The sequence below is a fragment of the Ochotona princeps genome, chromosome 1 (genome assembly GCF_030435755.1).
Source record: "Ochotona princeps isolate mOchPri1 chromosome 1, mOchPri1.hap1, whole genome shotgun sequence".
In the NCBI taxonomy this organism is placed as follows: domain Eukaryota; kingdom Metazoa; phylum Chordata; class Mammalia; order Lagomorpha; family Ochotonidae; genus Ochotona; species Ochotona princeps.
The window spans coordinates 166,907,458-166,931,623 of NC_080832.1; the positions used below are offsets into that span (position 1 = coordinate 166,907,458).

At 59.4% G+C, this 24,166-nt stretch overlaps 1 protein-coding gene and 2 pseudogenes across 2 annotated transcripts in view; 2 read left to right on the forward strand and 1 right to left on the reverse strand.

The window, feature by feature from the left end:
- RREB1 (ras responsive element binding protein 1) overlaps positions 1-2,164 on the forward strand; it is a 47,546-nt gene extending 45,382 nt beyond the window's left edge. For both annotated transcript variants that reach the window (XM_058668488.1, XM_004599194.2), the window contains 2 exons: positions 372-1,100; positions 1,720-2,164. In XM_058668488.1, the coding sequence (XP_058524471.1) occupies positions 372-1,100; positions 1,720-2,114 (1,124 nt within the window). In that variant the 3' untranslated portion in view covers positions 2,115-2,164. The remainder of the gene's footprint in view (positions 1-371; positions 1,101-1,719) is intronic.
- A 9,301-nt stretch (positions 2,165-11,465) lies between these two features.
- Positions 11,466-21,871, forward strand: LOC101529655 (biogenesis of lysosome-related organelles complex 1 subunit 6-like; annotated as a pseudogene).
- LOC118758303 (U1 spliceosomal RNA) lies at positions 20,179-20,314 on the reverse strand (annotated as a pseudogene).
- Positions 21,872-24,166: the final 2,295 nt, after the last annotated feature.

Here is a 24,166-nt window from a genome sequence, read left to right on the forward strand (position 1 = left end):
TGCTGCTCGGCTCAGAGCTCCACCCCTCTGTGCGCCTGTGCCGGCTGCCTGTGTCTGCCTCCCACCTCCTTACCTGGACATGACCTGGACTCCAGGAGGGCGGGCCTGCGTGGGCTGCATGTCCGTATCACCCCTGCACTGGACACGTCACTTGGCTTCCTCAACCTCCCCGTCTCCAACCCCTGTGTCTGCTGCCTCAGCCACTCACACCTCCTCGGGGGCGGGCCATGGAACCTGCCAGATTCTCCAGCGGGCATGCGGTGCTGGTTCAGCCCATGGCTGCGGGAACCTGGGCGGGAGGGCCTGGGCGTGGAGTTGAGACTGCAGACGGACCCGTCTGAACCCAGTGCCCGCTGTGCTTGCCCACACAGACAGCCAGTCCGACGTGGAGACGCCGGCCCCAGCAGGCGAGGTGTTGGACCTCACCTCCCGGGACAGGGAGCCGCCACCACCGCATCCACCGCCATCGGAGGAAGCCGCGACCCCAGATGCGCCCCCGGCAGACCCCACCTGCCTGGGGACCGAGGAGCGCCGGGGGCCGGAGGATGAGCGAGGCCCGGAGGAGAGCGCCGGGGAGGCCGAGGGCCCAGAGGAAGACACGGTCAGCAACAAGAGCCTGGACCTGGACTTGGCCAGCAAGCTGATGGACTTCAAGCTGGCCGAGGGCGAGGCGGGCGCTGCGGGCTGCGCCCCGCACGACCACAAGTACGCGTGCGACACCTGCGGCAAAAGCTTCAAGTTCCTGGGCACCCTGAGCCGCCACCGCAAGGCGCACCGGGACGAGACGGACGCCCCGGGCCCGGACGGGGAAGAGTCGCCCGCCACCCCGGAGCTGGACGAGAAGCCCGCGGCCAGCGAGACCCCCACCTCCGCCGAGCCGGCCCCAGGCACGGGGGAGGCCGAGAAGCAGAGCGAGGAGACCGAGGGCCCCTCCGACGGGGAGGCAGCGGCCGAGCAGAAACCCCCAGAGAAGAGCCCAAAGACGGACTCGCCCAAGAGCGCGGCCAGCAAGGCGGACAAGCGGAAGAAGGTGTGCAGCGTGTGCAACAAGCGCTTCTGGTCGCTGCAGGACCTCACCCGCCACATGCGCTCCCACACCGGTAAGTACCCCGGGTGCTACGTGCTGCGGGCGGGGCGGGCTGCGGTAGGGCGCATCTGCCAAGCAGGCACGGCCCACTCGGGAGAGCTCTGCCCACCGTGGGCATTGAAGCGCCCAAGCAGGCGCCGTGTGGCCAAAACATCCTCTTCTTCCAGAAAGCTCGGGCAGCCTCTGCCTCGGCTCAGCGAGTGCCTCCCCACGCCTGCCCCCTGTGCGCGCACACACAGCCCGTGCCTCCACACACCCCCTTCCTGTGTACACACACCAGGCTGCACACACTCGTGGGCCACACTCCCTCTCCTGCACGCTGGTATTGTGCGTGGCCCTTGGCTGAGGGCGCTGCCACTGGCCGGGGCGGGACCAGCAGCAGGGGCCCATGGGGACCCTCGGCCAGCGGCTCAGGTGCTGCTGTTCCCACAGCGAGGGGCCCTGGGCTGTTCTGGAGCCCCCAGACACGCTGGCCCAGGCAGCATGGAGAGCCCCCCGGGCTACGGGGCCCCAGTCTGCCAGTTGGGAGCAGCTGGGCACCAAGAAGGCAGGTGTGGCGCAGTGGTCATGGCTTCCATGGCCTTTAGGAGGGGAGAGGCAACGCGCACACGTGCCTGTCTCCCTTTGCCCAGGCGAGCGGCCCTACAAGTGTCAGACGTGTGAGCGAACCTTCACCTTGAAGCACAGCCTGGTTCGGCACCAGCGGATCCACCAAAAAGCCGGGCACGCCAAGCACCAGGCCAGAGACAGTGACAGGGAGGAAGACAGCGAGGACGGCTCCAGCCACAGTGGCACCAACCCCGTCTCCGAGAGCGAGGCCGAGCCGGCCCCTGCCAGCAACCATGCAGCCGTCACCCGCAGCCGCAAGGACTGCGGCCGCAGGGAGGAGAAGGCGGGCCGGGGGCCCACCAAGGAGCAGGGGGCATCCCCGGGGGAGCCCAGCCCCGAGAGCCCCGAGTCTTTGGTGCAGGAGTTCCTGGAGCCGCGAGGCAGGAGGCCGGCCCAGCCCGTGCTGGGCGCCGAGTGACCGCTGCGCGCCCCGCTGCACACCCCCACAAGCCAGCAGAGCAAAGCGCCCCGGGCTGGTGGCTGCCCTGCGGTCCCCAGGCGCCGTGCCATAGCCCACCCAGTGCCTTAGCTACTTAGGGGCCCACCGTTCGCGTGGGCGTTGTATTCTCCCAAACCGACTTTTGAACAAAGCAAACCCAGCATTGTAATGAACTGTCTGGAGAGGATTTACTTTAAGCATTAACGTGACCCTTCGGATCGGTGTGTGTGAGCAAGTCTCTTCTTTCCTGGTGAGTCTGAGCATCCCTCCCTCCCCGGGTGCCGGGAGCTGGCGTGGAAGGAGGAGCTGGCACCCACGGGTACCCAGATCCCATAACTGGAAGAAAGCCACACGAGTGCCCAGAGGGAAGGTGGAGGAGCTGCTCTGGGCCCTTCTGTGGGCTGCCCTGGGCAGGTGCAGCTGCAGCCCAGCGCGGCCCCTGGCCCTGAGCGGGCAAAGGGATCTTAGGCTTTCCTTGCGGTGCCAGTTCTTCCTGCGGGCCGCCTTCCAGCCACCAGCGCAGGGAGGTCGGGCCAGCCTGTCCTGGGTGTGGCTTCCCTCCCTCTCTCCCCCCTCCCCCATTGGTGTATGTATGTATTATTATTATTATATTATTATTATTATTATTATTAGTTCGTCAGTTTGCTGGTCTCTGCAGTCAGCAGAAACAAGTGGGCAATATTTGTCCTGGGAGACCTGCGCTGCCCCAGGTCCCCATCCTGCGTGCCTGCAGCCGCCGCCCACAGCTCGGGTGGCGGCAGCTCTACTGTACTCACAAGCCTTCCGTCCCTGACTGCAGGTGCCAGCCCCAGCCCGGCCAGCCAGGCGGTGGGGCGGGTGCTCCTGAGCCAGGGCCCCGGGCTGCCCAGGGGCAAGGCACCCATTCACTACTACTGCTGATGGAGCGTGCGTGCGTGCGTGCGAGGGTCGAACTGCCAGGAGGCAGGCCGGGCTCCCAGAGCACCCCTCCCTGCCCTGGGCCCTGTCTCCTCTCCAGAACCCCAACCTGAACCCAGCCCTCCCCCAGCCGCCCCTGCAGGCGAGGTAGATCCTACTGCAGCACAGGGCAGCAGCCGCCTTCCCTGCTTGCCTGTCGGGGAGCTGGGAGCCTAGCACCCCGACTCTGTGGAAGGTGCAGCCCCTTGAGGTAATGCGAAGAGCCGTCTGGGCCGTGAACAACCAGGCTGAGGTCCTGTAAGGGGGTCGTAGGGAGACAGCAAACCAGCGTCGGCAAGGGGCTCTGCTGGCTGCCCTGGGGCATCTGGGTGCCAGTCGCAAGCAGCGGTCCCTCGGTCTGTTTTGTTCAGAGCAGTTCCTACTTGCCATATGGGTTTGTTCTTTCTTCATTATTATTACTACAGTTGTTATGTGGTCACCATTGGGGTTCCTTGCGCTGTCTCGGCGGCCCCAGGCGCGGCCCCGCGGGGAGGCCGCCCGCCCCGAGCCAGCTCTGCTCGGCTCCCCCGGCCCTCGCAGTCAGGGAGCGCTTGCCACGTTCTTAGCAAGGTGGAGAGATGGATTATTTGTGTGTTGTTCCTGTCCCCTCCCCCAATATTAAACTGTGAAATTTGTGATTTGTTTTTAAAAAAAAACTCTGGGTGAATCATAGCTTGTTCTGCTTGTTTTCTATACATTTTGTTTGATTCTCTCTCTCCTTCTCTCAGGGCTTTTAAAAAATTATATATATATATATATAAGATATATATATGTGGATCTTCTGAAAAGTTTTTGAGGTGCAAGTTTTTTCTCCTTTGTTCTCTTCAATGAGTGGACACAGTGCCGAGAGTTCATCACTACAGGAAGCGCCTGGCTGCGGCGGCCAGGCCGAGCAGGGCGCTGGGGCGGGTGGCCACGGGCCGCCTCAGAGGCGTCACGCGTGTGTCCCCTGCTGTCCTCTCTCCAAGAAAGAAGTTGATCCTATATGATTTCAGCCCGTGCATTAAACAGGAAACAATAAATGTAGAATTCATATTTTTCTAAAGGGAAATTAAGAACTGCTGCTACACGTTATGTACAAAACTGGTTTATGCCACATGAACAGAGAATCCCCCGCTCGGTTTTGGTACTCTTTGTATTCAGTTGTATAGAAACTTCGAGATTCAAAATGAAAAGAAAGCTGTTCTGTATGAAACCGTCTGAGCAATAAATGTTATATTTTAAAAATGTACAGTTCGCCATCGTCTTGTCCCCAGTCCATGGCCACGTGGGTGGGATGTGAGGGTCCGAGCTCCACGGGGCTGCGAACACACCTCGTCCACGGTGCCCTGCCCCTCGGGACGTGCATGGCTGCGCTGGTCGGGGTTGTCCTGGAAGGCCACGACCATTGCTGGGGCTGCAGCCCGAGCCTGCCCTGGAGCCCCGGCCTGCACTGGGCTTCCCCTGCAGCGAGCGCCCGGCCTGGCCTGGAGCCCCAGGCGAGGGCACTCCACGAGCCCCAGCAGGGCCCCGGCCTGCACTGGGCTTCCCCTGCAGCGAGCGCCCGGCCTGGCCTGGTCATCAGCCGCAGCCCAGTGTCGGACGCAGCGAGCAGAAGCTGCGAGTGTGGGCATGGAGAGTGTAGGTCAGAACCCACACTGGGGGGTCAGAAGGTGCAAGACCCTCTTTTGGCCTGTGTCACCGTGACCTTTAGGGGCCTCCGCATCCCCTCGTCCCTCCAGCATCCCCTCCAGGCACTCCCGTGCCAGTCCCATCCCTTGCTCATCTGCCGCTCCCGCTGGCTCTGCACACACATCCCTGCCCACACACCTGCTCATGGCCTTCCTGGTCCCGGCCCTGCCCTGCCGACTTACCTGTCCCCTCCATGGGTCACACAGCATCTCTTCCCCACCCGGTCTGTGTGCTGTCATCTGCCACCGTTGGAACTTACATCCCACATGAGAAGTGTGTCCACAGGGCGTGGCGTGCCGTGGCCGCACAGGGGACACCCTGTCGAATGGGTGCACCGCCGTGGTGTGCTGGGTGGTGGGAGGGACCTCAGTGCGGCCACGAGCCTTACCTGCACTGCCGTCTGCGGAGGCGAGGCCGGCTCTGGACACAAGCACCCTGCTATTCCACGGTGTCTGGCTGAGATGGTCTTCACTGCCCGAGGCTTGGCCAGCCAACACTGCAGGCACAGCAGACAAGCCTGGCCATTTATTCCCATTTTATAAGGCAGCAAGACAGAGACAGATGGCCCATCTGCTGGTTCACTCTCCAGAAAAGCACAGCCGGGCTGGATCAGGCTGGAAGCTCACACAGGCTCCCAGCTGGCCAACAGGCACCTGAGCGCATGAGCCATGCGCTGCCTACCCGGTACGCTGGCAGGCAGGGCCGGTACCCACAGCAGCTGGTGTACCACTGTTTCACTGCTGTGCCAAACACCGACCCCTTGAGCGTTTTTTTTTTTCTTTTTAAGATTTGTCTTTATTTTAAAGGCCGTGTTTTAGAGAGAGAGAGACACAGAGAATTTCCACTTCCCAAATGACCATCATGGCCAGAGCTGAGCTGATGTGAAGCCGGAAGCCTGGTGCTTCTCCCAGGACCCCCACATGGGTGCAGGGGCCCAAGGACTTGAGCCATCTTTCACCGCGAGCCCAGGCCACAGGCAGGGAGCTGAATCAGAAACAGAACAGCTGGTATCAGACTGGCACCCCGTCAGAAGCTGGCACTGCAGGTGCAGGCCTGTCCCAATGCCTCACGGCACTCCCCCCCGAACTTGTTTTTTAACCTGATGCTGGCAGGCGCACAAGCAGGAAGATGATCGCGATTGGAATTGAGACCCCAACCAGCTCTGGCACGGGACCTGGGGGTCCGGCCTGCACAACATCAGAAATGGGGGTGGGGCATTGAACATCTACTTATTTTTATTGGAAAGGAAGATTCACGGACCCGATGGCATGGCCTAGCGGCTAAAGTCCTCGCCTTGAAAGCCCCAGGATCCCATATGGGCGCCGGTTCTAATCCTGGTAGCTCTGCTTCCCATGCAGGTCCCTGCTTGTGGCCTGGAAAAGCAGTCGAGGACAGCCCAGAGCACTGGGACCCTGCACCCGCGTGGGAGACCTGGAAGTTGCAGGCTCCTGGCATTGGATCGGCGCGCACCAGCCGTTGCGCTCACTTGGGGAGTGAATCATTGGACGGAAGATCTTCCTCTCTGTCTCTCCTCCTCTCTGTATATCTGGCTTTGTAGTGAAAATAAATAAATCTTAAAAAAAAAAAAAAAGGAAAAAAAAAGATTCACAGAGAGGAGGAGAGACAGAGAGGAAGATCTTCCATCTGCTGATTCACTCCCCAGGTGGCTATAACAGCCAGAGCTGAACTGATCTGAAGCCACAAGCCTGGAGCCTCTTCTGGATCTCCCACATGAGTGCAGGGTCCCAAGGCTTTGTGCCGTCCTCGACTACTCTCCCAGGCCATACGCAGGGAGCTGGATGGGAAGCAGAGCTGCCGGGATTCGAACCGGCGTCCATATGGGGTCCCAGAACGTACACAGCAAGGACTTTAGCTGCTAGGCCACAGCACTGGAGCCCAGAAATAGTTTTAAAGAATTGTTAAGGTCTTGCCACCAAGCTGAAGTTAAGATGACATATGCTTATGTGTGTGTAATACTTATAAGTCTTTTTTAAAAAGAAAAGATTTAAAAGGCAGAGTTACAAGTAGGAAAAGCTCTTCCATCCGCGGGTTCATAACCTGGATTGCCTCATGGCCCAGGTCAAAGCCAGGAGGCAGGAGCTCCATCCTTGGCCTCCGATGTCCTTCACAGGCCGTCTCCTGCTAACCCCGCAGGCACACCAGCAGGGACATGCAATGCCCATTTGAGATGCCATGCTGTAGGTGCCGCTTGAGTAGCTATGCCACAGTGCCAGCCCCTGAGGCACGCTCTAACCCTGCCTCCACGTCCCCGCTCCAGAATTCTCTTTCCCAGATGGACACGCACTTGCAGGCCCCCTCCCCAGCTGCTGCTAAGCCCATTCCACTCTTGTCTCTGCAGGCCGAGGCAGCCCTGGTGTGCTAAACCACAGAGACCCTGCCTGAAGGCCTGGGCCAGCGAAGGGCAAGGAGTGGAGCTGCTGCTGCACACAGCTGTGCTAAATGCCCTGTGGGGTGGGAGGGCACCCTTGGTCCTACCCTGGTATCTGGTGGCACTCGCCAGAGGCGGGGCTTGTGGGAGACCACCGGCCCCAGGGAGCCTGTGGTAGCCTTGATAATACCCTCCCCCCGCCGGAGAGGGCCCTGCCAGCCTTGTGCCGCCCCCTCTGTCGGGTGTAGGGCAGGGGGCGGGGCACAGCTCAGCGTGTCGCTCCCACAGGGTCCAGGGCGGGGCTGAGCCGACAACGTGACCTCTGCCGGGTGCGGGGCTGCCTCCAGCTCCCCACTTGTGGCCTGGGAAAGCAGTTGAGGACGGCCCAAAACCTTGGGATGCTGCACCCACGTGGGAGACCCAGAAGAGAGCCGGAGCTCCTGACTTCGGATCAGCTCAGCTCTGCCAGCAAGGTCGGGGTGGGGCATTGGGGGGAAGTGACTGAGCAGACAGGAGATTCGATGTCGGCCTCTCCAAAAACAGCAAGCCTTCTCCCATGTCCCCACATTGGGGCTGCACCCCCAGGCGCCGAGGCTGCTGGACCTGAGCTGGGTGCCACCCTAGGCCGGCTGCCCCTGCTAGACACTGTGCCCAAGCTGGGAGTGCCCCGGGCCTCCCCTCTCCGCCGCCAGCGACGCCCGGGGACGAGGACTGGGTTTATTTTAAACTTATAATTGAAGGCTGCACTTGACCAACAACGAGGCGGTTCCCTCCAAGTCTGGCCTGCCAAAGCAGCGTCCTAAATAAGGAAGCAGCGGTCACTTATTCCCCGTTTTACTCCAGGAGAAGGAAGCCACAGCCAAATGGAGAAGTGAGACACCTGGTACTGCTGTGGGGCAGACAGCAAAGAACCACGGAGATGTGCCTTCCCCGAAGTGGATGCATGGCTCCCCGGGCACGGAGAGGTGAGGATGCCCCCGGGCACGGAGAGGCGTGGCTCCCTGGGTGTGGAGAGGCGTGGCTCCCCAGGCAAGGAGAGGCGTGGCTCCCCGGCCTTGGAGAGGCGACGCTGCCCCCGGGCATGAAGAGGTATGGCTCCCCTGGCATGGAGAGGCGTGGCCCCCCTGGCACGGGGAGGCGTGGCTCCCCAGGCACGGAGAGGCTGGCCCAGGGCTCCCAGCTCCCTCTCCGGGCCTGCTCAGAGCTGCGCCCTGGAGAAGCTGCAGTCACGGGTTGCTCAGCCACACTCCCTGTTGGCTGCACTGCACGCGGCCAGCCCTGCAATGCTTCCTGGCAGGACTTTGGCCCACAGCGGTGTCCTCTTGTAGGCTTTGGTCCACGTCCTCCCCAAGTTCTGGGAGCTAGGATTCAATGTTGATTTGGCCTGCCCAGCCAGCTCACCACTCGGCTTTTTCTTTTTAAAAAGTGCTTTTATTGGAAAGGCAGATTTACAGAAAGAGAGAGAAAGATCTTCATCCACTGGCTCATTTCCCCCAAATGACCACAGTGGCCGATCTGAAGTCAGGAGCTTCCTCCAGGTCTCCCACACAGCTACAAAATCCCAAGTACCTGGACCATCCTCCATGGCTTTTTCGGGAAATAGCATGGGGCTATGGGAAGTAGAGCAGCCAGGATGTGCGCCAACATCTACACCGGATGCCGGCACCTGCAGACAGAGCCACTGGGTGCATCACACCGCCACCTGTTGACGGCTCTTGTTGGAGGTCAGTGCCCACCAGAGCAAATGCTGCCGCAGAGACCAAGGGCACAGGCGGTGAGGGCAGGAGGCAAGAGGCTTGCAGGACACTGGGGAATTCATAAAGGAATAGGGTTTAGGGGCTGGCGCTGGGACACGGGCATCCCACAGGGCTGCCAGTTCAAGTCCTGTCTCCTCCATCCCACGCCGGCTCCCTGCTCATGGCCTGGGAGAAGCAATACCAGATGGCCACGGAACTTGGAGCCTGCCACCCACGCGTGAGAGAAAGGGGCAGTTCTCGCTCCTGTCTTCAACCTGTCGTGGCCATTTAGGGAGTGACCCAGGAGATCTCAGCCTCTCTTGCTTTTACCTTTCTTTCTTAAGATTTATCCATTTGTATTTGAAAGACAGAGTTAGGGTTGGAGAGATGAGAGAGAAAGCTCTTCCAGGGGCTGGTGTGGGGTGGCCCTGCCCCTGCCAAGGCCCTCGCCGTGCCCTCTGAAGGCTCCTGGGAGCTCATACCCATGCGGATCCGTGTACCTGCTCTGCCACCCCTCTGCTGCTGTTCATAACTTGAAATTCAGAGTTGCGACAGGGCCTGAGAGGTTCTCCACCTGCTGGTCTCCTCCCTAAGTGGCCACAAGGGTCAGGAATGCTGCAGCGGAAGCGGGTCTCCCACGTGGGTGCAAGGGCCCAAGCACCTGTCGCTCAGCTGCCGAGCTCCTCTGCCACCCCCTCAGCCAGCTCTGGACACGCAGACCCCGCAGGAGCCGCTCCAGCAAGAGCTCCCACAGTCCACCTCACTGCATCCTTGGATCAGGGCTGGTGTGATGGCTCAGTGACTAAACCCAATAAAAATAAATAAACGTTTAAAAAGAAAAAATAAATTCAAAAAAGATTGTTCTGGATCATTTCCACCTGTCTCTCTCCCCTCCCTCTGCGTTACAGCACATCCTGATTGTCAGGGTTTAGGTCCCACTGGACTGGCTCAGCAGGGGAGATGGCGGTTGTGGGGGGAGGTGAAATGGGAACCCAGCCAGGCACTCCTGTCCCTGCTACGGCGAGGGCAGGGGAGCAAGACCAGCGTTTGCAGATGGGCTTCCAGCAGGAGAGCTTGGCAGTGACCTTGCTGCAGGGCAGTGGAGGCCAGCAGGTGAGAAATGAGCTCTTAGAGGAGGCCAGGCCAGCTGAGGGGGTGGAGCTGCGAGTGGGAGGCCCGCGGCCAGGCGTGTCCGTTCCTTTGTGTGCCCCTGCAAATATTTGCCAAGCAGCCAGTCACCTCAGCCCCGTGCTTCTCCACGGGCATTCAGGCAACTCACTCTGCCCCTCCAGGCCCGCAGCAAAGAGGACGGAGCACGGCTCAGGCTGGGGTCACGGAAGCACGCCTGGGAGAACCTGAGCGGCCAGCGGCCTGGGCAGGCAGAGCCCCAAAGGGCACCAGGTCCCGGGGCAGAGCAGAGTGGCGGCGGCATGTCCCAGCTGCGGTCCCTCACAGAGGAGGGAGTGAGTCGGGGAGTGCTGGGAGCTTGGAAGACTTGAGCAAGCTAAGGTGTGGAAGTTCCCGGAGGGCTGCAGCAGGCTCAGAGGTGGAGGCCTGGCCTGCCTCCCTACCTCCTCAGCGGCACTGTGAGACAGTGGGAGCCCACCAAGTTACATTTTGATCTGCACGTCAGGGGCTTAGATCCCACTGTGCTGGGAAGGGGCATGGCAAGTTAGCTAACGCCAGCTATGCCAACATCTTGTATGTGCCTTGGCTCAAACCATGGCTGCTGCATCTGGATCCAGCTCCCTGCTAAGGTGCCTGGAAGGCGGCAGCAGATGGTCCAAGTCCTAGGGCCCCTGCCAGCCATGTTGGAGACCCGGAAGGAGCTCCCGGCTTCAGGTTACGGCTTGGCCCAGCTCCAGCTGATGCCAGCCATTCTGGGGAGTGAACCAGCCAATGAAAGGTCTCTGTGTGTAACTATGCTGTTGAAATACTCTGTTTAAAAAAAAAATATTCAACTCAGACCACCTACAAACACGAGCCTGGGTCGCCCTACACAGCAGGAGCCCAAACAGCTCTACGTGCAGAGCCTGATGCAGACACGCCGGCAACTTCCGGGGTTGGCCCGGCTCCCCCTCTGCTCCCCTTGAGCTAGCTCCACCCTCAGAGAGGCTCCAGGGCTGGCGCTGGGGCACAGTGTGCCAAGCATCGCACAGGAGTGCTGCTTCACGTCCCGGCTGCTCACTTGCTAACGCACCTGCAGCAGAAGCTGGCGAAGTGCTGAGGCCACACGCAACCTGCAGGGGCCAGAGCAGACACACACACACACACACACACACACACACACACGCTGCAGGGGCCGGGGGCCAGAGCAGACACACACACACACACACACACACACACACACACACACACTACAGGGGCCAGGGGCCAGAGCAGACACACACACACACACACACACACACACTACAGGGGCCGGGGGCCAGAGCAGACATACACACACACACACACACACACACACACACACCCTGCAGGGGCCGGGGGCCAGAGCAGACACACACACACACACACACACACACCCTGCAGGGGCCGGGGGCCAGAGGAGATTGGAGGGAAAGCCAGGCGCATGGCGGCACAGGGGAGGCCTGGGTCGAGATGGTGGCAGAGGGCACTGCAGGCCAGCGGAAGGTCATTGCCAAGGTGCGGGAGGAAGGAGCACCAGACACCAAGCTCCCAGAGGAGGGAGGCAGGGGCATCATCAGGACGGTGGCCCGGCTCCAAGCGGTGGGTCTCCTCCGAGCCTGGAGCCCCAGCAGAGCAGGGATGCGGCAAAGCAGCCCAGAAGGGCTCCAGGTCTCAGGGGAGCAGGCGGGTGGCAGGGCTGGTCTGGCAGCAAGCAACAACAGAGGCACAGGTGCCTGCAAGGGCCAAACACACCAAGCTCATGGCAGGGGTCACAGGAGCAGTACTGGTACCTCCAGGCTGGTGCTTCTTGTTTAGTGGCCTGCAAAAGCAGGGGACAAGGGCCCCCAGCCTTGGGACCCTGCATCCGCGTGGGAGGCCTGCAGGAAGCTTCCCTCTCGGTCTGGCTGTGGCCACTGCGGCCACTTGGGGAGTGACCCAGCAGATGGAAGAGCGCCCCCTTGTCTTTCCTTCTCTATCTCGAACTCTGCCTTCCAAAAAAAAAATCTTTAAAAAAGCATATTTTAAAAGGTTGTGTCTATTCATTTGTTTACTTTAAAGGCATATAGCGAAAGAGAAAGTAGCAGATCTTGGATGCGCTGGCCTCAAATGCAGTCCACGGGCAGGGCTGGGCCCCGCAGAGGGGACACTCGGGGCTCCATCCGGCACACGCTGAGGTCGCTGGCCTCAAATGCAGGCAGCGGGCAGGGCTGGGCCCCGCAGAGGGGACACTCGGGGCTCTATCCGGCGCACGCTGGGACCACAGCAGCAGGTCACCCCTGTGTGTCGTACTATGGCCCGGCCAGGGTGCTCCACCCGCTGGGCATCTGGAAAGCTCCCGACAGCACCTAAGGGTGCCTGGAGTGGGGCTTGGGGTATGGCTACGAGATCAGGGGCCCAAGAGCTCCCAGGGTTCAAGGTCACTGTTTTTGTACAGTTCAGATCATTATTCAGAGTGCCCATTGGACAGACAGGACACGTCGGCCACGCCCCCTCAGCAGGCCCTCCGGACCACGATGTGTTCAGGCTTTCCTTCCCAGGGCTGGGCAGTGACAGCGGGGCCATTCCGAGGGGGTGACCAGAGCTGATGCCAGGGTCCAGAGCTGGCCTGGCCTCTTGGACCGTGTCCACACAAGCACTCTCTCAGCAGCACGGCCGACACCGGGCGCATGTCTCCTGTGCCAAAGGGCGGCTGGGCAGTGGGCGATGCGGAGGGGAGCAGAGGGCCCTCTGCTGGTGATTCCTGGAATAGCCGCCCTACGGGAGCGCATTCCCACCTGGCATGGGGGGCGCTTCTTGGGCCACACCAGGGGTCTGCCCTCGCAAGAAGCGCTCCGCTGATGCAGGGTGGATGAATTGGATTCTTGGGCCCGGCACGATGGCTCAGTGGCTAAATCCTTATTTTCCAAGTGTCAGGATCCTGTACGGGTGCTGGGTTGTTTCCTGGCTGCCCCACTTCCCATCAGCAGAGGATAGCCCAAAACCTTGGGGCCCTGCCCCCACATGGGAGACCCGGAAGAAGCTCTTGGCTTCGGATCAGCTCTGGCTGTTGCTGCCACATGGGGAGTGAACCAGCGGATGGAAAAGCTCTCTCTCCTTCACGCTGTAGATCTGCCTTTCCAATAAAAACAACATCTTTAAAAGAGGAAAATGAGATCTTCAGGGGAGGCCCTCACTGGGTCCGACAGACATGTTCAGAGATGAGTTCAGGGAAGGCACACCCCCCCAGAGGGCAGAGCCCACCAGGCGAGGGCAGAAGGCAGCATCCGCCAGCTATGCACTGAGGCCCAGGACCGCCCCGGCCTGCGGGCACCCTGAGCCTCGGGGCGCTCAGGGTCTCTGTTGCAGGACTGTGGCTGCCCTGGCAGACTCATACCCTGACTGGTTTGGTGTTTGTAAGACTTTATGTGTTTGAGAGGCAAAATGAGAGAAAGAGGGAGAGAGACTTCCCACCTGGTTCGCCAAGTCGCCAGGTGAGGGCTGAGCCAGGAGCCAGGAGCGTCCTCTGGGTCTCCCACGTGGGCGCAGGGGCCCAGGCCCTTGGCCATCTGCCGCCTTCCCAGGAGAGTCAGCGGGGAGCTGGACGGGAAGCGGAGCAGCTGGGACTTGATGCTGCTCTGCCACGTGCTGGCCCCATGAGCGTTCTGTCTGTGCTGACAAGCAGGCTGCCTTCCTCCTGGGGTCTCCTGGGCTGCACGGAGCTGAGGGCCACATACCCAGGCCCTGTGCCAGACACGGGGTGTGGCTGTGGGCCGTCACTGACAGCACGGGGCCAGCGTTTATGGTGTCACAGAATGCCAGGAACAGGGTCCCAGGGCTGCGACTGGTGACTTGCAACTCCAATCAACAAATCTGTCGGGCACCTACGATGGCACATTGGGCGTGTAAAGGGCTTGTTAGCTACACCGCCTTTTCTGCACATTTTGTTACAAAAATGTCTTTGTGGAGTTTGGAGGAACAAGAAATGTTTTGTTTTGTTTGGAAAGTCGGGAACTCCCCCCGGCTTAGCATGAAACCACCTTGGGGCTTGAGTGCTTGGCTAAGGTGGCTTCGTCTTGCATTGGTGTGGGTGAGGGGGAGGTCTCCATCCACTGGCTCACTCCCCAGGGTCTACAACAACCAGTGGGGCTGAAGCCAGGAGCCAGGAGCCAGGAGCGCGATGCGTGTGTCCCGGGAGGACAGGCAGGACCTCCCGGCCTCCCAGGCTCTGCTGCAGCAGCAAGCTGGCCCCTCAGTGGGCTGCCTGCGGGCTCCAAGGCCTGCCGCCGGCCAGGGTACTCCGCTCACTGAACGAGCTGTCCCAGCCTGAGAGTGGGTGCTGAGGAGGATGGGGTGGGAGGCGCGTGCAGATCGGCTGCCCCTCCACCCTCGTGAGGGGCCTGGCTGGACAGCTTCAGTCTGCCAGGTTATGGGATGGGAGCCAGTTCTTGGGGCCCCACCCACTCCCTTATTGCTCTGAACAGGGAGTAGTTTTGCTTATTCCGTCCAGAGTCAAACGCTGGGGCAGGCATTGTGGCATAACAGGCTAAGCCTCTGGCTGTGACCATGACATCCATTTCGGCTCCACTTAAGAGTCCCTCTGATGCACCTGGGAAAAAAGACGGCCCATGTGCTTGGGCCCCTGCACACGTGCGGGAGACCCGGAAGAAGCTCCTGGCTGCTGATTGGCTCAGCTCCACTTGCTACCTGCTACTTGGGGAGTGAACCAGCAGGTGGAGGACCCCTCTCTGTAAAAAGTAAATCTGGAAACAAAAAGAGCCAGACGCTGCGCCCAATACTGTGCAGCAGTGGGCTAAGGGGGCACCTGGCCTTGGAATCCCGCACGAGCACGCGCCGCAGCGACGGACCTGCCACCCAGAGGAAGAAGCTCCAGGGCTTTGCTGCCTGCCACCCAGGTGGGCGATCTGGAAGGAGCGCCAGGCTCCCGGCTTCAGCCAGCCCTGGCCACTGCAGCCATCTGGGCTGTGAACCGACAGCTGGAAGCTCTTTCTCCCTGTTAACTTTGCCCTTCAAATAAGTAATTTTTGTAAACATACAAATCTTCGAAAGTTGCCTTTGAGAGTTGTGCCTCCCACCCTTTCTTGAGAATACACATCCAGCCCTTGCTACACCGTCCCCCATGGAGAGGATGCTGGGGGGCAGGGGGGACAGGAGGCAGGGCTTCCTCCTGGCCGCCCTGTGGGGTCCCCTGGAGCGGCCTGGCACCCCAGGGTCCAGCACCCTGCTGCTCAGGGGGTCTCAGCAGTGCTCTCCATGAGGCCTGGGCTCTGCTGGGGCTGGGGGGCGTCTCCACTCCTACAACCCACCCCGGGAATGTCCAAGCCAGGGTGCGGTGCGTGCCCACCACAGGGTGAGCGGCATGCCAAGGCCCGGCTCTGCCTGCTGGTCTCGCTCCTGCTAACTGCCAGGCCCGCCGGGCCACAGCACGGGGGCTGAGGGTCTGGCTCGCTGTCACCCACTCAGGAGCAGGTGTGACCCTGTGGGGAGTGAGCCAGCTGATGGGAGGGCGGCCTCTGTTCTACCTTCCAGATACAGAGTCTGTTTTCAGAAAGACAGACCGTTCCCAGCCTGACTCGCACTTCCTGCTGCAGTGGCCCACACCCGGCCCGCCGCTGGAGGACCGGCCTCCCCTCCGTCTGGGTTAGGAAGGCAGGAAGGCACCTGGGCCATTTCCAGGGCATTTATTGCCATCCTTGTCCACGCCATGTCCTCCCACCCCCTGCCATCGGCTCCTGGCACCTGGTGCTGTCGTCACACCCCGGCCGCTGCGGGGGTCTGAGGTGGCTGGCAGGGCGTCTCTCTCCGCCTCTGTCTGAAAGAGCAAAGGAAGACAGGCACTTCCTGAGAGGGGCGCCAGGCCCCCAGGCCCCAAGTGCATCGGTGGGGACGCGGGCTCAGCCCCAGTGCGCAGGGTTGGGACACGGGCTCAGCCCCTCACTCGGAAGGCTGGGGACACACACAGGAACAGGTTCCTCACAGTAGGGGACAGGGGCACAGGAACAGGTTCCTCACAGTAGGGGACAGGGCACAGGGACAGGCTCCCCACAGTAGGGGACAGAGGGCACAGGGGCAGGCTCCCCACAGTAGGGGACAGAGGGCACAGGGGCAGGCTCCCCACAGTAGGGGACAGGGGCACAGGGGCAGGCTCCCCACAGTAGGGTACAGGGGCACAGGGGCAGGCTCCCCACAGTAGGGGACAGGGCACAGGGGCAGGCTCCCCACAGTAGGGGACAGAGGGCACAGGGGCAGGCTCCCCACAGTAGGGGACAGAGGGCACAGGGGCAGGCTCCCCGCAGTAGGGGGCAGGGCACAGGGGCAGGCTCCCCACAGTAGGGGACAGGGCACAGGGGCAGGCTCCCCACAGTAGGGGACAGGGGCACAGGGGCAGGCTCCCCACAGTAGGGGACAGGGGCACAGGGGCAGGCTCCCCACAGTAGGGGACAGGGCACAGGGGCAGGCTCCCCACAGTAGGGGACAGAGGGCACAGGGGCAGGCTCCCCACAGTAGGGGACAGAGGGCACAGGGGCAGGCTCCCCGCAGTAGGGGGCAGGGCACAGGGGCAGGCTCCCCACAGTAGGGGACAGGGCACAGGGGCAGGCTCCCCACAGTAGGGGACAGGGCACAGGGGCAGGCTCCCCACAGTAGGGGACAGGGGCACAGGGGCAGGCTCCCCACAGTAGGGGACAGAGGGCACAGGGGCAGGCTCCCCACAGTAGGGGGCAGGGGCACAGGGGCACCCTCCGGCTCGGCTGAGACCCTGGCCTCACTTGCATGCCACGAGGCCGGCCTGGAGGAAGGAGCGTGACTTGCATGCGGTCAGCCAGCACCCCAGGGCTGGGGAGAGAAGAGGAGCCCACACACCAGCCATGCAGACAAAGCCCAGAGCAGGCCCTGGTGCAGGGGCCGGCGGGGTCTGCGCAGACAGCTGCCACACCTTCACAGCCACCCTTTCACTTGCTCATGCCCTGGCATGAACGCGCCTGCTGTGTGCATGCGCCTGCACTGGGGCTCCAGTGTTATAGGCTGTCGCCAAGCGGGGGCAGAGACGCCAGGCAGCAGCCCTGGGAAGCTTCCCTGCCATGCCAAGTGGAGCTGCAGGGCCAGCAGCCTCTGCCTGCGGCGCTGGCATCCCCGATGGCCCAGGTCTGAGTCTCGCCTGCTCCACATACAGTCCGGCTCCCTGCTAACACACCTGGGGTGACCAAGACACGACCCAAACACTTGGGCCACTGCAGCTACGTCGGACGCGGATGGAGTTCCTGGCTCCTGGCTTTAGACCAGCCTGGCCACAGCCACTGGGGCCATCTGGGGAGTGAACCAGCAGACAGAACATTTCTTATCTGTGTAACTGCCTTTTATGTAGAATAAAAAAAATGTTTTTTAATCATTGGAAAGATACACAGAGAGGAGGAGAGACAGAGAAGATCTTCTGTCCGCTGATCCATTCCCCAAGTGGCCACAATGGCCGGAGCTGAGCCGATTCAAAGTCAGGAGCCCAGAGGTTCTTCTGGGTCTCCCACGCAGGTGGATGCAGGGTCCCAAGGCTTTGGACCATCCTCGACTACCTTCCCAGGCCACAAGCAGGGAGCTGGATGGGAAGTGGAGCAGCCGGGATTAGAACCGGCGCCCATATGGGATCCCAGTGCATGCAAGGTGAGGACTTGAGCTGCTAGTCTACCATGCTGGGCCCAGAATAAATCTTTAAAGACAAAAATACCAGTGCGGTGAGAGACAGAGTGAATATTCCAGAGGAAAGGAAGGTGGGAAAAGCCATTTTGGAGACAATGAGCAGGTCTGACCTGCAGTGCTCCATTTCCTAACGCCGACGGCTGGGATTTGGTTCGTAGCAGGACCTGCAGTGCCTAGTGACAAAGTCTGCAGTCTCTGAAACAGCCCAGAAGAGGGCGCACGCGCACACGAGCTTGTCAGGTAGCCCAGGTCAGCGAGCCGGCCAGGGCACTTGCCTACACTCCATTGCGACTTCCCTGCCAAGTCTGACATTCTGTCAGCTTCAAGGGCTATCTCCTAAGCTGGGTGGAGGGCCAGCGCCAGGGTGCGTGCGTCCTGCACGGGGAGAGGGCACCAAGGCCTGGGCTGTGCAGTAGCAAGCAGCCGAGTGGCAGCCCAAGTGCAAAGGAGTGCCACGTTAGGCGAGGGTTCCAGGGCAGGCGGAGGCCGCAGCAGGGTTTGTGACATGACCTGGCTGCCATTTTACAGTGGCCACAGCAGCGAGGCAGCAGCCACGTGGCAGCCGCTGGCTTTAGCAGTCAGAGGGGGCCTGCACCGGGGTGCCATCGGGACAGATTCTAAGGTTAGGGCTGCCGGGGGCAGCTGCTCCCTGGAGACGCTCCGGGACCAGGCTGGCCAGCACAGGGCGACTCCCGGGGCACGGCTGCCTGTGTCCAGCTGGTACTCTCATTGGCTGGGTTACCTGCAGCCAGCTGCTTCCCCGACACCTCAACTCCCTCCCCTCCCCTGTGAGTGGGGGTCTGGACCTGTGATGACTCAGGGCAGTCCCGGGTGGTGCCGTGGCTCAACAGGCTAGTCCTCCACCTGCAAGCACCAGCGTGCTTTATGGGTGCCAGCGCATGTCCCGGCTGCTCCATTTCCGATCCAGCACGCTCGGGAAGCAATGAAGAAGGGCCAAGTCTTTGAGTCTCTCATGCACTTGGGGGACCCAGGGGAAGCTCCTGGCTTCAGATCAGCTCAGTTCATCAGTGCATCGAAGTTTTCTCCCTCTCTGAATCTGCCTTTCAAGTAAAACTAAATAAATCTTAAAGGATGCACACTCAACAGAGATTACGGCTTCCCCCCCCCCCAACCACTGGAGTGTCAGGAGTCCCACACACGAGGGGTCGTGCCGACGACTTCTCTGGGCACGAGCTTGCCACTGCTGTGGTGCGTGCCTTCTGCCACGTGTGTGCAAGCAGGGCACAGCGGCTCGGGCCGGTGGTGCCCCAGCCCATCCGGGGGATGGTGTGCAGTGACTGGGGGGACTGGGAGGTGGGGCGGGGCCGAGGAGTGAGAGCCAGAACCAGGCCTGGCACCCCGTCCCCCTTGAATCTGCAGTCCGCTTGGCCAGGAGGCAGCTGCTGGAGGAATGCAGCCGGGAAGAACAGTCCCTCTCCTCACTCGGGCCCTTGAATGCGTTCAGTGTAAGACTGTGCCAAGGTGACAGGCGGCCCCGGGAAGGCACGGGTTACTCTGTAGGTTGACATGGCCGTCGCCCTTCACCTCAGCTTGATGACAGATGGCTCTGACCAAGGAAGGAGTGACAGTCTCTGCAGACACGCAGGTCTGTTTGCCTAACAGGTTCAGCCGAGCAGAACCGGGCCGAAGGGCTGGCCTCGAGGACTGGCCGGCCGTGGCATGCGCTGCTCAGCGGGGGAGCGTGGCGCAGGAGTCCCACAGCGGGCCACTGGTGCACTTGAGCTCACCAAGTAGGGGAGCTGAGAGCACCCCTTTGAAACAGGGACAAGGGCTGCTGTTGCCTGGCTGAGAGCTGAACACTGCTGTGGCATGGGCAGTGACCCGCACGGGCGGCGAGGGGCCAGGCTTGGGCTCGGCTCTGTGCCCAGAACCGGTGTCTGTCTTCTATATTTCTTCCTTCCTTCCGTTTTGGTTTGAAAGGCAGATTTACAGAGAAGTGATCCTCTGGCTCACTCCCCACATGGCCCCCAACGGCCGGAGCTAGAAGCTTCTTCCAGGTCTCCCTGTGGGCGCAGCTCCCAGGGCTTCGGGCCATCCTCTGCTCTCCCAGGCCACAGGCAGGAGCTGGATGGGAAGCGGGGCTGCCTGGATTAGAACGTTTTGTGCACAGATGGGGCCAAGGATCAGCACCTTCGAAGCCAAAGGACCCTGGGCATTCAGCAAGGGCTGTCGCACGTCGCTGGGCTCGGGAGATGCTCCGGTTGCCATCAGTTCCACTTTAGGGATGGAGGGAGAGGCTGGGAGCAGCGAGGTGACCGCCGAAGGGTCCTCGGCTCTTAGCTTAGTACCAGAGTCCAGGACTAATCACAGAGGGCAGAGCCAGCCAGAGGGCCCGAGTGCCCGGCTCCTGTCACCGTGTGGAACAACCACACACATTTGTCCTGGCTCCTGGCTCAGCCAACCCTGGCAGCTGCAGCCACTACAGCAATGAAGCCGAGGATGCAAGTTCTTTCTCCCTGTTGGTTTGTTGTTGTTTCAGAGGAGTGTGAACGTAGCCCCCCACTGCCACAAGTTATGCAGTTGTCCCACGTTTGGAGACATCGCAGGGGTCAGCACATCCCAAGTGCAACGGACGAGCCTCGCCCTGGGTATCTCCCCTGCCAGGTACCTTCCTGTCTCTTTAAAAAATGCTTAAAAAATGGTGGTGAGGCCCCGGCGTGATGGCATAGTGGTTGAAGTCCTCGCCTTGCATGTGGTGGGATCCCATGTGGTTGCTGGTTCTAATCCCGGCAGCCCTGCTTCCCATCCAGCTCCCTGCTTGTGACCTGGGAGAGCAGTTGAGGACGGCCCAAAGCCTTGGGACCCTGCACCCGCGTGGGAGACCTGGAAGAAGCTCCTGGCTTTGCATTGGCTCAGGTCCAGCCATTGCGCTCACTTGCGGAGTGAATCATTGGACGGAAGATCTTCCTCTCTGTCTTTCCTCCTCTCTGTATATCTGGCTTTCCAATAAAAATAAATAAAATCTTTTAAAAAATGGTGGTGGTGGTGTCATTGACAATCATATTATGTCCAACAACTGCACACTTGACTGATGTGTCCCTCCAGGAGCACACAGAGCTGTGGATGAGCTGGTGGCCAGCAGTGTGGTTAAGGAGCTGCACGTTGAGCTGCCGCCTGCAATGCCGGCTTGCCATACACACAGCACCAGTTCCAATGATGGCTGCTCCCTGCCGATGGGCCTAGAAGGACAACACACGATGGCTCGATGCTCGAGAGCTGAGGCCAGCGCCACCCATTGCAAGGCCAGGTGGATCCAGCCCTGTCGCTTGTGGCCTTCTGGGGAGTGAGCAGCAGACAAGCTCTGTGTAACTCTGCCTTTTAAATAAATCTTCAACGGAGCTTCCCGCCCTTTGACACCAACCATTCCAATCACTAAGATCATTTCCTCCACATCTCTGAACTCATCGCCACCTTCCAGGCGCCTTGGCTTTCCGGCTTTCTGCCCAGCGAATGGCTTGTTCAGTCGCGGCGCTGCCACCAGAGGGCACCAAACACACACCTGCAAAGGGACCACGAAGGGCACTGTCCTCCCACTTGGAGAGTTCTTGCAGAGGACTACTTAACACTGAGCCTTCCCAGCACGCTTCTTCCCCTACAAGAAATGCAGTGATGTTCGGGTCGGGAGCTGAAGGCGCTGGGTTCCCTGCTCGCGTCTGAATCCCTCAGGACTGCTGCCGGCCTGTTCCCAGAGGGAGAGACATGAGCATCCCCAGGCCTGGGGCCTGACAGGGCCGCCCGGCAGCCTGGAGGCCAGGGAATTGATGCCGGGTTTGAGTGACGCTTCTCCAGATGGAGGGTTCCTAGAGGGCTTGAGTGAAGGAGACAGAGCTGGCCGCAGGACTGCTTTCCCACTACGTGCTAGACCTGCAGAGATCAAAACAAGCCCTCCAGGAACTCACACAAAACCAAGCTGTCTTATTAGACACCCTGGAACAAGAGATTTCAAAATTTAAAGAAGGCCATTCTCTGTTGGACACGAATGCTTCGTTCACTGAGGCCACACGTTGCCATGCCAAGTTGGTGGACGTAAGGAAAGAGATGTTGACGCTTCGTGAGAAGACGTCGAAGTTAAAACTACAGAATAGGCAGAGTTGGAAAGGAAGCGGCGGCGGGAGAAGGAATCCGGAAGAGAAACGCAGTTAGCTGCCAAACCAGCTAAAAGGACATGAAAGCTGTGTCCGTGTGTCTGCCAGGCGCTGTCCTGTGCTCTCGGGGTGTCCGACGGCCGGGGTGACGAGGGAGTGCCTCATACCACGGTCGTGGTCCGAAACCCTTCCGCCAGGACTGCTGTCCCCCACGGCCCTTTCAGCCGTCCAGCCAGCCTTCTGGAACAGCGGATGGAACGCCACTTGGTTTGATTTGGATATTAACATGTACTGTTTTTTTCAACTTATGTTTACCTAATTTAAAAATTCTCTGAATCGTTCTAAATCGTTAAAAATTAGTATTCATTTTAAAAAATAGCATGATTTTTTTCCGCTTTTTGAGCGCAGATTTCTTTTATTTTTGCCTTATTTTTTTTTAAAGATTTATTTTATTTTCATTACAAAGTCAGATATACTGAGAGGAGGAGAGACAGAGAGGAAGTGGAGCTGCCGGGATTAGAACCAGCGGCCACATGGGATCAAGGCGAGGACCTTAGCCACTAGGCCACGCTGCCGAGCCCTTTTTGCCTTATTTTGGAGTGCAGAGATTTAAGTGTCCTTATTGTTTGAAATGACTCGCCTTTCTTGCAGTACACTGTTTTTTGGCAGTTGCATTTGTATTGCTTCTTTAAGAAGACATATCCATTGTTCAGTTGCACATGCGCTTGGAAAAGAGGTGGGGAAGCTTATGTGGATAGAGTAACACAAAGTGCATGTTCAGGAAATGACAGCCGCTCAGCTGGGAAAGGTGAGTGGCCAGGTGCTGAACGGAGCCTACTGATCACAGTCCATGCTTGGTAGTGCGGACGCTTGGCAGCTTTCGTGTTCAAAGTAGGTTACATCTGCTCCTAAAGCTTGGCGGAGACGGTGGGACTATGACACACTCACCTGTGCTTACGTGTCCGCAATGTTAGTAACAGTCATCGCAGACTTAGACAGGTTTTTTTTTTTTTTAAGATTTATTTATTTTGATTGGAAAGTCGGATATACAGGGAGGAGAGACAGAGAGGAGGGTCTCTCATCTGATGATTCAGTCCCCAAGTGCTGCAAAGCCAGGAGCCGGGAGCCGCTTCCGGGGCTCCTTCACGGGTGCGGGGTCCCAGGGCTTTGGGCCATCCTCGGCTGCTTTTGCAGGCCACAAGCAGGGAGCTGGATGGGAAGTGGAGCCGCCACCGGGATTAGAACCGGTGCCCATATGGGATCCCAGCGCACATTCAAGACCAGGGCTTCAGCTGCTAGGCTTCTGTGCTGGGCCCTAGTTTCTTGTTTTTCAAAAATTCCTTTTTTTTTTTTAAAAAAAATTTATTTTTATTACAAAGTCAGATGTACAGAGAGGAGGAGAGACAGAGAGGAAGATCTTCCGTCCGATGGTTCACTTCCCAAGTGAACGCAATGGTTGGTGCTGCGCCAATCCCAAGCCGGGAACCAGGAACTTCTTCTGGGTCTCTCACACAGGTGCAGGGTCCCAAGGTTTTGGGCCGTCCTCAACTGCTTTCCCAGGCCACAAGCAGGGAGCTGGATGGGAAGTGGAGCTGCCGGGATTAGAACTGGCACCCATATGGGATCCCAGTGTGTTGAAGGTGAGGACTTCAGACACTAGGCTATACCGCCGGGTCCCAAAAATTCTTAAGGTTAAATCTCGTGTCCCAGCTGCCACTTTATAGATAACAGTGGAAGATCAGTAAGTAGCTTCACAGAAGCAGTAGGATCATACCTTAGTGTTTTCTAGAATATTTCCTGGCTATCATATTTTGAAATTTGAGAGAAATATCATGTTTCATTGTTTAAAACTTAAGAGTATTAGCCATGGTTTTCATGTTATTTAAAATTCTGGTCTCAAAGTACATGATTAGAATGTGTGTCTTTGGTAACTCAGGTCACACTTTTGGTGAGGTGGAGTAACTACCTCTGATCAGATATGTCAGGCGAACGACGGAGAAACATGAGATTTAAACGGAGTGCCAAGAATGGATTTGTTTAAAGGGAGAAATAATTTCTTTGAAAGAGCTTTTCACTTTTAATGAATGAGTTGATATCACAAGTCACTTAACTTTGACCTTCTATTTAGGAACAGAAATAAATGACAAAAGCAGCTGTGTTGTCCTCCCACACTTGCTGAAACTGCCTGGAGTTAGCACAATGTCCAGATTTCTGAACGTACTCTTTCCTAATGTATCTCCCAGGCTCTGCATTGTTTCTCAGAGTGGGCTTGGAACAACTGTAGGGTTTGTGTGACTTGATGGTTCCTGGACACTTTGCTCAATCTGCCAAAGCAAACCAGTGTCTGTCTTTTACGCCTGCGCCCCGCCATGATCCTGA